Below are 13253 nucleotides of genomic sequence, written 5' to 3' on the forward strand. Positions count from 1 at the left end.
GGAGGAAAGAGTAAAGAAAGAAAATATTAACTTTGAATCAAAGAGTGTGAAATATATTCTTAAAGTCCTAATGAGGATGCAAAACTGAATTATGCCCAGCTAACTAGCATACTACACTAAAATTTGGCAGAGCATGGGAGAGTAATAGTTGAAGAAAGAATCCAATTCAACAGAAGAGCTGGGGGTGGGAGCTGGCAAAGGAATGTGAGGGGTTCATACTAACTTGTATGATGGGGGAAATATGGAGAGGAAAATACAGAGTCAAAAAGGGAGAGACGTGTTTCAATTTAGTTTATTTTAAAAATAGAGAGCAACATTAAAGATTATTTTTGTAAAGAACTAGGAAAAAGAAAAGTATGCAGAGGCTTAATGAATGCCAAAATAGTATATATATCAGGATTATCTAAAAAGCATCAGGGAGCCAGATGTTCTGAATAAATGGGGAAAATTAGAAATATTCCTCACATATACACCCTGAGCTCCACCCATCTCTTTCACCTCCATTCCCTCCTCTGTATCTTATATAGGTTTGACCTTGCCTCTCCATACTGTAGGTATCTGTTTGCCTAAGCTAACAAAACATGTCAGAGAAGAGTCCTCAGGATAAAATATCTAAGTAAAAAATAATGATAGTTTACTAAGTAAAATAATATCCAGTGAAAGTCTAAATCTGCTGCTGTCCAACTCCTGAGTTATTTACTCCTGTGCTTCCTAGAGACAGAGGCCCCCTGAACTTGTTCCAGATGACAAGACGCCAAATGTTAAGACTCTCATAAAAATAGTAGAAAGGAGTGGGTGAATGAAAGTAGTTGCATAAATGATTACCAATCTCGATGGAAAGAAAGATAAAATTTCCAAAACCTCTAAAGGAGAAGTAAAGGGGGTATAGAGTTGGGAAACAAGAAAACAACTTGTAAAAAGAAAAACTTGCCTCTGCTTTCTTCTCCTATGGAGTCCTAAGCCATGTAAAAAACACTTTATTGAGGTATAATAGACATCACAAAATTCCACAAGTGTACAGTTTGATAAATTTTCCCCTAAATATGCATCCATGTGACCACCACCCACAGCATTTCCAGGAAGCTCGTCCTGACATTCTCAGTCAAAACTCCCCTCCTCATACAGATAACCACTATTCTGACTTCTAGCACCAAAGATTAATGTTACCTGGTCTTGAAGTTCATAAATGTAGGCTCTTATACACTCTTCTGTGTCTGGTTTCATTCACTTATTATGTCTGCGAGATTCACCCACATAGTTGAATGTTTGGTTTTTTTTTTTACTGCTGTGTAGTATTCCATCACATGACTAAATGCTATTTACCCATTTTCCTATTGATGCATATTTGGGTTGCTTCCATTTTTGTCTATTATGAGTAAACCTGCTATGAATGATCTTCCTTCTTTTGGTGGATATAGACAATCATTTATCCTGGAAATACACCAAAGAGCATAAATCATTTAGTTTGCTTTTGGCTACTACATGGGAAAAAACAACTCATGAAAGTCTCATGAAAGAAGCTTATTTTCTTTCTGAAATAATTGAAGAGCAGATAATGGCAAAATATCATTACTGAGCACCAATTAAATGCCTAAAACGTTAAATTCTTTATATACATACTCTCATTTCCTTCTCACACCTATTCTAAAAAGCATGTATTATTGTTTCTATTTTTCTAGTAAGAATGTTGAATGCAACACACTGTATTGGGATATGACCCTTGGCCTCCTAATGTGGTGTGTGTGTGTGTGTGTGTGTGTGTGTGTGTGTGTGTAAGGGCTCTGTGAGAGGAGCTATGAGAGAAGGGAGTGATGGAAAGTCTCACTACATCGATAAGGCCTGAGATTTGCCTGCAGAGAAGGGACAATCTGGAGAACACTGAGTGGTGCGCTCCAGGTGGACAGAATGGTGTTGGAGGAGTGACCATGGAGAACGGGCTTTAATTCGATGGGGATGTGTGTGTGTGTTGTGGGGGGAGGGGAAGGGGATAGTGTAGTAAGTAATACATCTAAGAGAATAAATCATATGAAACTTGGAAGAGGGTTTGAATTTCGAAACTATGGTGTTCGAACTTTAACCTGTAGGGAGAGAAAAACTTTAGAATGGCATGAGGAAAGCAAGATTTCACGAAGATCAATCTGGTAGTTGTCTAAAGAATAGGTTAAGAGCAGGGAAAGCATTCACAAGCTATTATAAGGGTCGAGGAGCAAGGCCGTTGGTACTGGAATATAGGAATTTGGACCTCAGGAGAAAACAAGTATAAGTACTTGTACTTATATTATCTGTGGCCTGTGCGAGGGGCAGAGATCACGGGCCCCATTTTATTGAGGGGGACAATGAAGATAAGAATGGTCCAGGCTCATCTCCAAATAAGTAAATTATGGAGTTGAGACTTGACTTCAAGTCTGTTGTCTCACTACATCATGTTTCCTGTACAGAAAGGTAATTATGTAGATGCACACAAATTTCTCCCAGCCCCATTTAAATGTAAAACATCGTACAGAATAGATGGTCTAGTTTCTGCGAACTTCACTCACTCCCCCATCTCTAGGTACTTAATTCCCTAAAAGAAGGCCATGTGACAGTATATGCATGTTTACAGGAATCCAGTGCCCTGGCAATATATTATCTCTTTTTATTTGCATAGTCTTCTTGCTTGACCCTTCCACAGAGAAGGAGGTCTTTAAAGGCTTGAGACACCAATTCCAAGTCTTTCCAACTCAGTATACACTTTTTTTTAAAAGTAACTTGATCGTATCTATCTATCTATCTATCTATCTATCTATCTATCTATCTATATACATATATATACTTTAAAATTTTTATTTATTTATTTATTTTTGGCTGCGTTGGGTCTTCGTTGCTGTGCACAGGCTTTCTCTAGTTGCGGCGAGCAGGGGCTACTCTTCCTTGCAGTGCGCAGACTTCTCATTGCGGTGGCTTCTCTTGTTGTGGAGCACGGGTTCTAGGCGCGTGGGCTTCAGTAGTTGTGGCATGCGAGCTCAGTAGTTGTGGCGCTTGGGCTTAGTTTCTCCGCGGCATGTGGGATCTTCCCGGGCCAGGGCTCGAACCCCAGGTCCCCTGCAATGGCAGGCGGATTCTTAACCACTGCATCACCAGGGGAGCCTCAATATAGACTTTTAAATGGACATTTGATCCATGTACTCTTTTTCTTGTAACTGTGAATAAGAAAGCAGGTAAAATGTAAGCATGTAAAAATGACTACAGATAGGCAAAGTAGATATTGACTTATTAGCAAATCAACATCAAATGGTTCACTCGGGTTTTCTAAAATGACTCAAGACACATCAGAAAATTGGGGAGAAAGATTTCAAAACAATAATAGATTATATGCTACTCAAAAGCAGGAACAATATTTTTCCTAGAATCTGCCGATGCTTAGTCTAGTGCACAGCATATGGTAGGTATGCAGATGTTTATTGAATGAATTACTGGGGGCCATTAAGTCCAACGACTATCCATGGGTACACCTAGATGTCCCATAACTGTGTAGTGAAGAAAGCCCTAGGCAAAGAAATCTTGTTTGTGGCCTTAGCTCCCCCACCCCTTCTTGGCATATTGATCTTGGGTAAAACACCTCGGTATTTCACTGTCCTCAACTTCCTCATCTGTTAAATGAGAGACTGGACTAATAGATGATCTGGTAGCTTCATGCCATTTCTCACATTCTAAGACTAAGTGTATTTTCTTGTTATGCGCTCTGATTTTTCAATGGTAAACGTTGAGTAACTAAGTTAATACTGCTTTTTTATGCTAGAGAGAGTAGGCAAAAAAAGTATCCTGGGGTCTTTCTCTCCCGCAGTATCTCCTATGAAGATGAGTTTTAGAAAGGTCATTAGCTGATAAATGTTTTTTGCAGTACTTTGCAGTGCTACATGGTAATATATCTCTGGGTTAGTTCTCAGATATGTCAAATTAAAAAAACAAAAACTTAACTTGTAATAAAGTATTTTTGTTCTCTTTTCTGGTAAGCAGGCCTTTCACTCCTTAAACATGACCTTAAATATGTCTCATTTTCTCTATTCCCATTCATCAACTAGAGTAACCTTGTGAAATATATGGCAAAAGCTTTTTAAAATTCTTTTAAAGGACATACATTCACATATGCCAATAAACTGACACCAGCTAGAATGAGAATGAAATTGTTTCTAAAGTGGGGGTCCTCTTTGAAGAGGGTGGTACATTAAATTCCTAGAGATTAGGAGTTATTTATAACACAGTCTTACAGCACCTAGTATTTAAGTCAGCACTGAATAAATGATGTTGGAAGGGCAAACTTTTTAAAAATTGAAGTATAGTTGATTTACAGTGTTGTGTAGTTTTGGCAAACTTTTGAAATAAGTTATAGGTTATCGTGTGACAGTTCAATTAATCATCAGATACCAGCACATACAAGCATCACTTTTCTATCACAGTTTCCTGTCGTTATTTTGTTAAGGTATCACTGTCCAGCACTAATGGAAAGAAAATTTGTATGGGTTTTTGTTGTTGATGTTGTTGTCGTTATCTACCCTGCTCTACTCTTGATTAGGCTGGGGTTGACTTGGCCCATGCCCAAGGATATTCTTTTATTCCTTTTCCATTTGTTAAGGGTGCTTAGAAACTTTGTTTTTCTCAAATTTTCTTCCAGCTCTGTTCTGTTTACTGGATTCTCTAAAACTAAAAGCTCAACATTTCTTTGAGCTAGCTCTACTTTTTCTCTCAATTATAGCATGCCCCAAATTATCTTTATATTGCTTATCATAGATAACGTTTGTAACAGAAATGAAACAGAAGAGGCAGAGAGAAATTGCAAATAAAAGTTCGGGTCTCCTGCTTAACTGTATGCAGTACACTGGCTTTTTTCTTTGTTATTCATACCATCTATGTATATCTACATACAGAATATTTCCTTTAAATATTTCTGCAAAGTTAGTGCTGAGTAATAATACACACGTGCATTTATACCAGCACACGCTTATCCAATATACAAATCCAATTTTAGTGGGTAAAGAAGACAAGAATGGGACCACCTACATCTACAAAATAACTGGGGGCGTATTTGGATCTAGAGACCCCCATCACCTGCTCTGAGGAAGCACCTTATAAGGGGTGTGCGCCCTTCCCAAGGCATCTGGAAGATAATGCGAGAGGGAATATTTTGCATTGCAAAAACGGTTAAAAAAAAAAAAAAAAAAAAAGCTGTGCAGGTAGTTTATAGCCAGGAGCGTGCTCCTGCTGAGGGATGCAAAGGAGGAGAAAGGCGGCAGCACCTGCAGCCTACTGGGGGCTGACCTGATTCCCTAGAATCTTCAGCTCCCTTCCTCTTTCCTCCGACGTCCTTCCTTCTCCTTTTCTCCACTCCCCACCTCCCCCCACCCCCTTTTCCCTTCCCCAGATAAGCAGCTCCGGGAAACAAAGAGCGCGGGCTCTCCAGGCATCAGCGCTTAAGCCCTGCACCAGGCAAGCGGCATCTCATTCCGGGGACCAGAGCTTTCCCGGCTCCACATCTCCTCCCCAACGTCCCCCGCCTCCCGCGCTCGCTCGCTCGCTCCCTCCCGCTCGCTGCCTCCCCCACCTTCGCGGCGCTGGGAGGAAGGCGGCCGGGGCTCAAGATGGCTTTAGCCGGGCTCTGCGCCCTGCTCGCCTGCTGCTGGGGGCCGGCGGCGGTGCTGGCCACGGCCGCGGGCGACGTGGATCCTTCCAAGGAGCTGGAGTGCAAGCTCAAGAGCATCACGGTGTCGGCGCTGCCTTTCCTGCGCGAGAACGACCTGAGTATCATGCACAGCCCCTCGGCCTCCGAGCCCAAGCTCCTCTTCTCGGTACGCAACGACTTCCCGGGAGAAATGGTCGTGGTGGACGACCTGGAGAACACGGAGCTGCCTTACTTCGTGCTGGGTGAGTCCCGGGGGAGGTCGAGGCGCTGGCCCGGCGCCCTCACCCCCCAACTCGGGCTCGCTCTCCACACCCACTCGCCGGCGACCTCCCCTCCCCCACTCCTACCTCCCTGGATCCACCCCATTCCCAGACCATTCTCCATACCGACTTGCAGACTGGCGCCTCAAAGCTGGGCCTTCCACCTCCCCTCAGCCGCCCTGCCCCAAAGGAACAGGTTGCAGGAGTCTCTCTGAAACCTTTCCCAGCCTTGACCTCCCAGCTTTCATTCAGAAGCACGTTGACAGGGCACTTCTTGGCAGTTCCCAGCTCACCTCCCAGAAGCCCTTTTCGCACTCCTAGGCCACATGCTCAGTTCTTTGCTTCACACCCCCTGGGCCCCCATCCCCACCCACAGCATCCCCTGGGGGAGTTAGAAATAGGTATCCAGTGCTCACCTAGCCAGGTATGTGCAGGCCAGATTGCACTGGCTGAATCTCCAGTATTCACTCACTGAGAGCTCTTTTTCTGTCACCAGGTTGCTGATACTCTCTGGCCTTCTTTCAGAACAGAAGTTTCCTACACCCCTGGTGTCCATCCTGACACCAGGATGGGCCAAGTCCTACCTCCATGCTTACATGTAACAGACACCTCCACATCTCCAATTCCTTGGATGAACAAATCATCCAACTGTAGTCTGTTAACACTGGCATCTTTGTTCTCCAGCTCCCTTAGATAGATAGGCATTCCTGCTCAAAGAATAGCCTCCCTGGCCAAGAAGCTCTTCCTTCCTTTGTTTATTTATTTACATCTCTCTCTTGGTATCCCTATTTTAATTTCCTTAGGCCACAAAACTCCTTCAGATACTGGAACTTCTGCATCACTTCTAATCCACCCCTCTTTTTTCACTTCCAAGCTGCAAAGATACTGTAGTCCTGCTCCAACATCTTGCCAAGTACCACAGGTTCATGTGACTTTGTTGACCAAAATTTCCTTTACTTCTCCATGTGCAGATCCATCTCACCCTGCTGTGCATGCCCACCATGCGATCCATTTCTTTAGTGCTGCTATAAATCATTCTTATTTTGCCCAGGAGAGAATTAAAATATAACCTCAAGTAAGTTTCTAGATCCACGAAAAAAAAGTGAGAATGTCCAGGAAGCTGTTTCATCTATTGACTGCCCGACCAATTAAAGTTCAGTTTGTAGGGACATGGCTTCCTGATGGCCGTATGTAGGTTGAAACCACAAATGGAATGCTATTTCACATCCTCTTCATGCTCTTTCCTTATGAGACATAAAACATTAAGAAGTGGATGAGTAAACCCCCACTCTCCAGCCCCTATGGAAAAACAATTTCAAAAATTGCCTGGTCCTTTGAAAAGTTGGTTCACAGTTCCTGGAGTACAGCTCAGTAGACCCCATTAAGCCCAACCTACAGCCTTGATGGCATTATTTAGTTTTGCGTTAAAAATGTACTAATAACACAATAAAAACTGGGGACTGGCTGGGAATGCTGACATTGTGGATACGCTGTTGATTAAAATGTGTAATTGCTGGGTTATTCGGTGGATGTAAATTTTGTGTTGAAGTCATGCTGATGTGCAAGTACAATCTGTTCATTGTCATGTGTAAGAATGAGTATAGGGAATTATTTGTTTCTAAAGAGCCTATTTTGGGCTCTACATGCAGTGTTTACTGTGCATGAAGAGGGACATGTGTGGTACATGAAAAAAAAAAGATTGGGCTAACAGGTATTCAAAATTCCAGTTCGTTTTTTGCAGAATCCCAAAGCAGGGCCTAAAGCCATGATTTGGCTACTAGGGTCCAATGTGCACAGCAAAAGCCCAGATGTTAAAGAATGGCTTTTCTGCACCTCTGTGCAAAGCTGCCCACTGCAGCACCCTGCTGGAGTTGCTATGGTAACCTCCTGCAACTTGGCATTTAAGCACAGGAGCAGACACACTCTCTCATTTCAGGGCCAGATGCATTTGCTCAATGCATTGATTGTCCCCTGCCCTCCCAGTTAACGGGGTATGTTCAGAACCAGAGATGTGCTGTTACCTTCCCTTTGGCCCAGTATTCCCAGGGGGAGTAGGAGTGAATCTCAGCTTGGGTAGTGGGGCAAAGCTGGGCAGAAAGGGAAAGGAGTCCAAGTTCATGGAAGTCAAGGGTGGTTGCTTTTGAAGTTAACTTTTGTTGTCCTGGATCCTGTCACTCGTGGCCAACAGTAAGGTCTGTAGTGACTTTGATTTAGAGGTTTCCCTACTCTTACCTCTAGAACCTGGTTTGCTTAATCCACCCCCTAGAGGAATTTGAATCAATCAGTCCTGGGAATTTACGGAGCATTTACTTGCTTGACACTCTGAGGCGCTTTTAGGATACAGAAGTTAAAAAAAAATAAAGGGGCTTCTGCCCTCAGAGCTGTGAGTAATAACACCTGATTGTGTGGCAAGGTTGTCAAGAGCTGTAGGAATGTGGAGGAAGGAGATACTTGCATGGCAAGAGCAGACTCCATGGAAGATATGGGCTTGACTAGGGGCCTTGACCGAAACCAGATCCTTTTGTCTCCAGGATCGAGTCCTATACCTCAGTGAGGCAAACAAGTGTCTTCTCCTTCTGACTATAGCCTTCTCCAGCCCGTTATCTCTACAAGCCTGCCATGGCTTTCAGGACTCTTTCAAGACTTTGCACATGCTCTTCCCTCTGCCTAGAATGGTCTTCCCCACTCCTCCACTTGGCAGCCATTCATTCTTCCTTCTATACCCTGCACACATAGGCACCTCTCTATGAAGCCTTCCCTACCCCCACCAAAGTAGTTTGCGTTCATTCATCCCTCTTCGGTGCTCTTTGCGTGGATTAAAAAAAATAAACACACACACACAAATGAACAAAATCAAAGATAGGTTAGATTTGGCTTGGCCTAGGAAGGGTGAAGCCATTTGAGGTCATGGAAGGGATGAGCCAAGGATGGTGGTAGGAATGAATGTGGGACTGGCATGCGTATGGCACAGTACAGAGATTAGCCTGGTGGTCTGAGAGTACAGAGGACTCTGCCTGGCTCTGTAGGGTGGGACATGGCTCAGCACTTAAAAGCCAAGCAGGGGACGGCTGACTTGACAGAGAAAGCACTGAAGCCTGACTTGCAGACGCTATCTCAGCCTTCAAAATTGTTGTCAGTTTTGCTTGTAGGATAACTCTGAGGGGCAGTGGAGGGGGTGGCATTATCTCCTGTTCTCTGAAGTAGGATTTGCAAATTCTGGTGAAAGGGCCATATGTAATTTTCAGATGTGTTTTGTTTGGCTGCACATAGTTTTGAATTTCAGTGTTCTTAGTCAAGTCATGCCATCTCTAGATTGCCATACTTCCTATGAATATTGATTGTACTATGGCTGAACCTCTTCTTTAGGGTTCTAATCTGGTACCTCTTAGCCAGGTAATCTAAACCCCTGTTTCCAGAAGTGTTGTAAAACTTTCTATAATATGGGAAAATAACTGCAATTCCTAACTCAAAATATTTAGATACATAGGCCTTATTACCCTCTCAGGAGAATATAAAATTTTGCTGAACTAGCCAATTAAAATTTCATACCTTAAAATTTTGTGTCATCTTTGAAAACAGTAGACTTTCCTGCTTTGGTGGCGTATTTGATTTTGAGACAACTGGTTAACCTGAAGTATGGCGTCTGCACTGAAGTGTGGTTTTCTGTACTGTGAACAGAATATATTTACCAGTCTCATCATTTTTTGAAGGGGATGCTCCTTTGTTTCAGACCCAACTATTGAGCGTGTGTAAAGCTTAGTGAAGGAAGCTATTTCTCCTGTGCCTTGGAGTTTAGCTTTAGCTGTCGTTGATTGAAGAAGGTACACCTGAAGATAAATCAATCAGCCTGCAGAGATATAGTGAGTTCCCCCATGCAAGGTGCTATTTAAGGTGTCTGGAGCAGGCCAGTGTGGTGGTTAAAAGAACAGGCTTTGAAGACAGATCTGGTGTCAACTCCAGACTTTCCACTTATTCCACCAGTGGAGAAAAGTAAGGATGGAGAGGTTAAGTAACTTACTGAGGGTTACATAGATGACGATGGATGGATCTGTAACTTGAACTCAGGTTAATATGACATTTAAGTCTTTCTCTTATTTGCTATTTCATAGGCCTTAAAGGTTTTCAAAATCTGTTCTTTTTCATGGTTGAATAAAAGGAGCCCTGGCAATGGTTAGAATAGGGAAAACACACTCAGTTTGTATAAAGGAGTCCTTTTTGGTTTCTATGTAAATACCTTGAACATCCTTGTCCGTCAAGTGATTTCTCACATACGCCTTAATACAGAAGAGGGTGAACTTCACAAGGAATATTTATCTAAGTAGGTATACTTACCTTAGCAGAATTGGGAAATTCTTATTTCATTCATAGTTTCCAGGTCTGGGTAGCCATGTGTTATGGCGTGTTATGGCACCCACAGCCATGATGAACAAAGTAGGGTATATGGGGATTAAGATAACATGTTCAGGGTTTCCTGGTGGCGCAGTGGTTGAGAGTCCGCCTGCCGATGCAGGGGACACGGGTTCGTGACCCGGTCTGGGAGGATCCCACATGCCGCAGAGCGGCTGGGCCCGTGAGCCATGCCCGCCGAGCCTGCGCGTCCGGAACCTGTGCTCCGCAACCGGAGAGGCCACGGCAGTGAGAGGCCCGCGTGCCGCGGAAAAAAAAAAAAAAAAAAAGAAAAAAAAAGATAACATGTTCAGTGCTCTTCTGAGAAGGGCCCCACAGAAATGCAAACTGGGAAGCCCAGACAGCAGGTTCTGCTGTGAAATGGAGCCATCCGGAAGGCACTGTGGTTTCAGCTTCTTGACGAAGTCCACTGAAGTTTGTATCAGATGATCTTATTCATAGAATTCACTGTCACAGCCCAGTGGCACTGCTTGAATAGCAGTTACTGAGCTTTTCGATTGGCTTCAAATATAACATTAGACATAGTTTTCTACTTACCATTGAGCTTTGCCTACTAGGAAGCATCCTAGTTTTTTTTCCCACATATCCCTCCATCTCCCCATTCAAGAAGAAACTTTAAAATTTGTTTCTTTTCCTTCCTTTTGCTCTTTGCTACAGTGAGCTGCCTAGGTTAACAGCAGACAAATTCATATAGAGTGGCAGCCCCATCCAAGACATGGGAGGATGATTAGTAGCAACCTTAAGGTAGGGTCTTCAGCACTTATATAACTCATACTAGCAGAATGCACTAATTTATAGTATTGAGAGGGTTGTTATTTACTCTTTCTCTACAGAACTGTAGATTTTACGTCAAAGGAATTTTAAATGCAAGAGTGATGAATTTTACATTTCAAATGCTCTTCTAGATATACTGATATGGTTTGAATTGAAGTTTTTAAAGGAAAAGTAAAATACAAGCTTAATTTCTTTATATATCTTTGGAGGCGAGATTGAGGTCTTGTTTTACAGAAAAAAATATATATATACACACACATATATATGTATATATATATATATATATATATGCATTTTTTTCTTTCTTTGTTTCTTTCTAAGGAATGTAATTAAACCTAAAGTCTAGTAGTTTCTCAGATTAAGGCCAGTTTACGAACAGAACGTGGCACCTTTTCAGCAGGGATATGCCAAGACTTTCTTCACTTTTATACCAAGTTCAAATACGTGCAAACAGATGTACTTTGCTCAAAAAAGCTCTATTTTGAGCAAGTTAATCTCCCAGGATAAGTTTAGACCTATGGTGATTTTTAACATACCACAATTTGGCGTCTATCACCAGTTTTTATTATAAATATGAAATAGTTAATATTTTATTTTTTAATCATATACACTTTAAATACTGAGAGAAAAAAACAAAGTGCCTCTATTGATCTCCTAGTTTCCAAGGAGCAAAATTTGGAAAACTTAACTTGTTGCTGATGGCAATCTAAACTGATATGATGACTTCTGTAAAACAATTTGATATTATATAGTAAAGTTGAAAATATACATGCTTTATCACCAAGCAATTCCACTTCTAAGTATTTATTATATAGGAATTCTTACATCTATACACAAGAATATTTGTAGCAGCATTGTTGGTAGTAGCAAAACCTGGAAGCAACCCAACATGTTAATAGGAGGCTAGAAGTATACAGGTGTTATAGTTACCCAATGGAGTATTATCCAGCCATGAAAATAAATGAGTTGCAGCTACATATACCAACATGGGTAAACCTCACAAATATATCATAAGTGAAAATAAGCAACTAACTTAAAAATACAAATGATACAATTTCATTTATGTAAAATTCAAAATAACAACATATTGTTTAAGGATACTTACCCATGTACAATTTGTATGAAAAGCAAGGAAACAGAAAAACACAAAGGTTGGGTGTTACCTCCTGTGAAAATATAAGATGATGTGAAGGAGGAGGGAAAAAAGAGGGCTTCAAACATTCTGGCAGTTCTTGATTTTTGTTTTTCTTCCTTTTTAAAAAAAGTAAACTTAATTTTTATAACAGTTTTAGATTTAGAGAAAAATTGTGAAGATAGTACAGAGAGTTCCCATATACCCTGCACCCAGTTTCTCCTATTATTAACATCTTACATTAGTATGATACATTTATTACACATAAAGAACCAATATTGACACGTTACTATTAACTGACGTCTGTACTTTTTTCAGATTTACTTAGTTTTTACCTAGTATCCTCTTTCTGTCCGAAGATCCCACCCGGATCCTAGGTTACATTTAGTCATCACATCTCCTTAGGCACCTCTTGACTGTGAGAGTTTCTCAGACTTGTTCTTGATGACCTTGACAGTTTTGAGGGATACTTGGCAGGTATTTGTAGAATGTCCCTCAATTTGGATTCTTTTTTTCTTCATTCTTTTTTTTTTAATATCTTTATTGGAGTATAATTGCTTTACAATGTTGTGTTAGGTTCTGCTGTATAACAAAGTAAATCAGCTATACGTATAAATATATCCCCATATCCCCTCCCTCTTGCATCTCCCTCCCACCCTCCCTATCCCACCCCTCTAGGTGGTTGCAAGCACTGAGCTGATCTCCCTGTGCTATGCAGCTGCTTCCCACTAACTATCTATTTTACGTTTGGTAGTGTATATATGTCCATGCTACTCTCTCACTTTGTCCCAGCTTACCCTTCCCCCTCCCCGTGTCCTCAAGTCCATTCTCTACGTCTGCGTCTTTTTTCCTGTCCTGCCCCTAGGTTCTTCAGAACGATTTTTTAGATTCCATATATATGTGTTAGCATACGGTACTTGTTTTTCTCTTTGTGACTTACTTCACTCTGTATGACAGACTCTAGGTCCATCCACCTCACTACAAATAACTCAATTTCGTTTCTTTTTATGGCTGAGTAATATTC

The 13253-nt window shown here is 41.7% G+C and overlaps 1 protein-coding gene across 2 annotated transcripts in view; it reads left to right on the forward strand.

The window, feature by feature from the left end:
* Window positions 1–5615: 5615 nt before the first annotated feature.
* The window catches only part of ASTN1 (astrotactin 1), a gene marked incomplete at both ends in the record, with an annotated part of 326987 nt that continues 319349 nt past the window's right edge, over window positions 5616–13253 (forward strand). For both annotated transcript variants that reach the window (XM_082612742.1, XM_082612743.1), the window contains one exon: window positions 5616–5898. In XM_082612742.1, the coding sequence (XP_082468868.1) occupies window positions 5616–5898 (283 nt within the window). The remainder of the gene's footprint in view (window positions 5899–13253) is intronic.

The sequence above is a fragment of the Mesoplodon mirus genome (genome assembly GCF_964341445.2).
Source record: "Mesoplodon mirus genome assembly, chromosome: 3".
In the NCBI taxonomy this organism is placed as follows: domain Eukaryota; kingdom Metazoa; phylum Chordata; class Mammalia; order Artiodactyla; family Ziphiidae; genus Mesoplodon; species Mesoplodon mirus.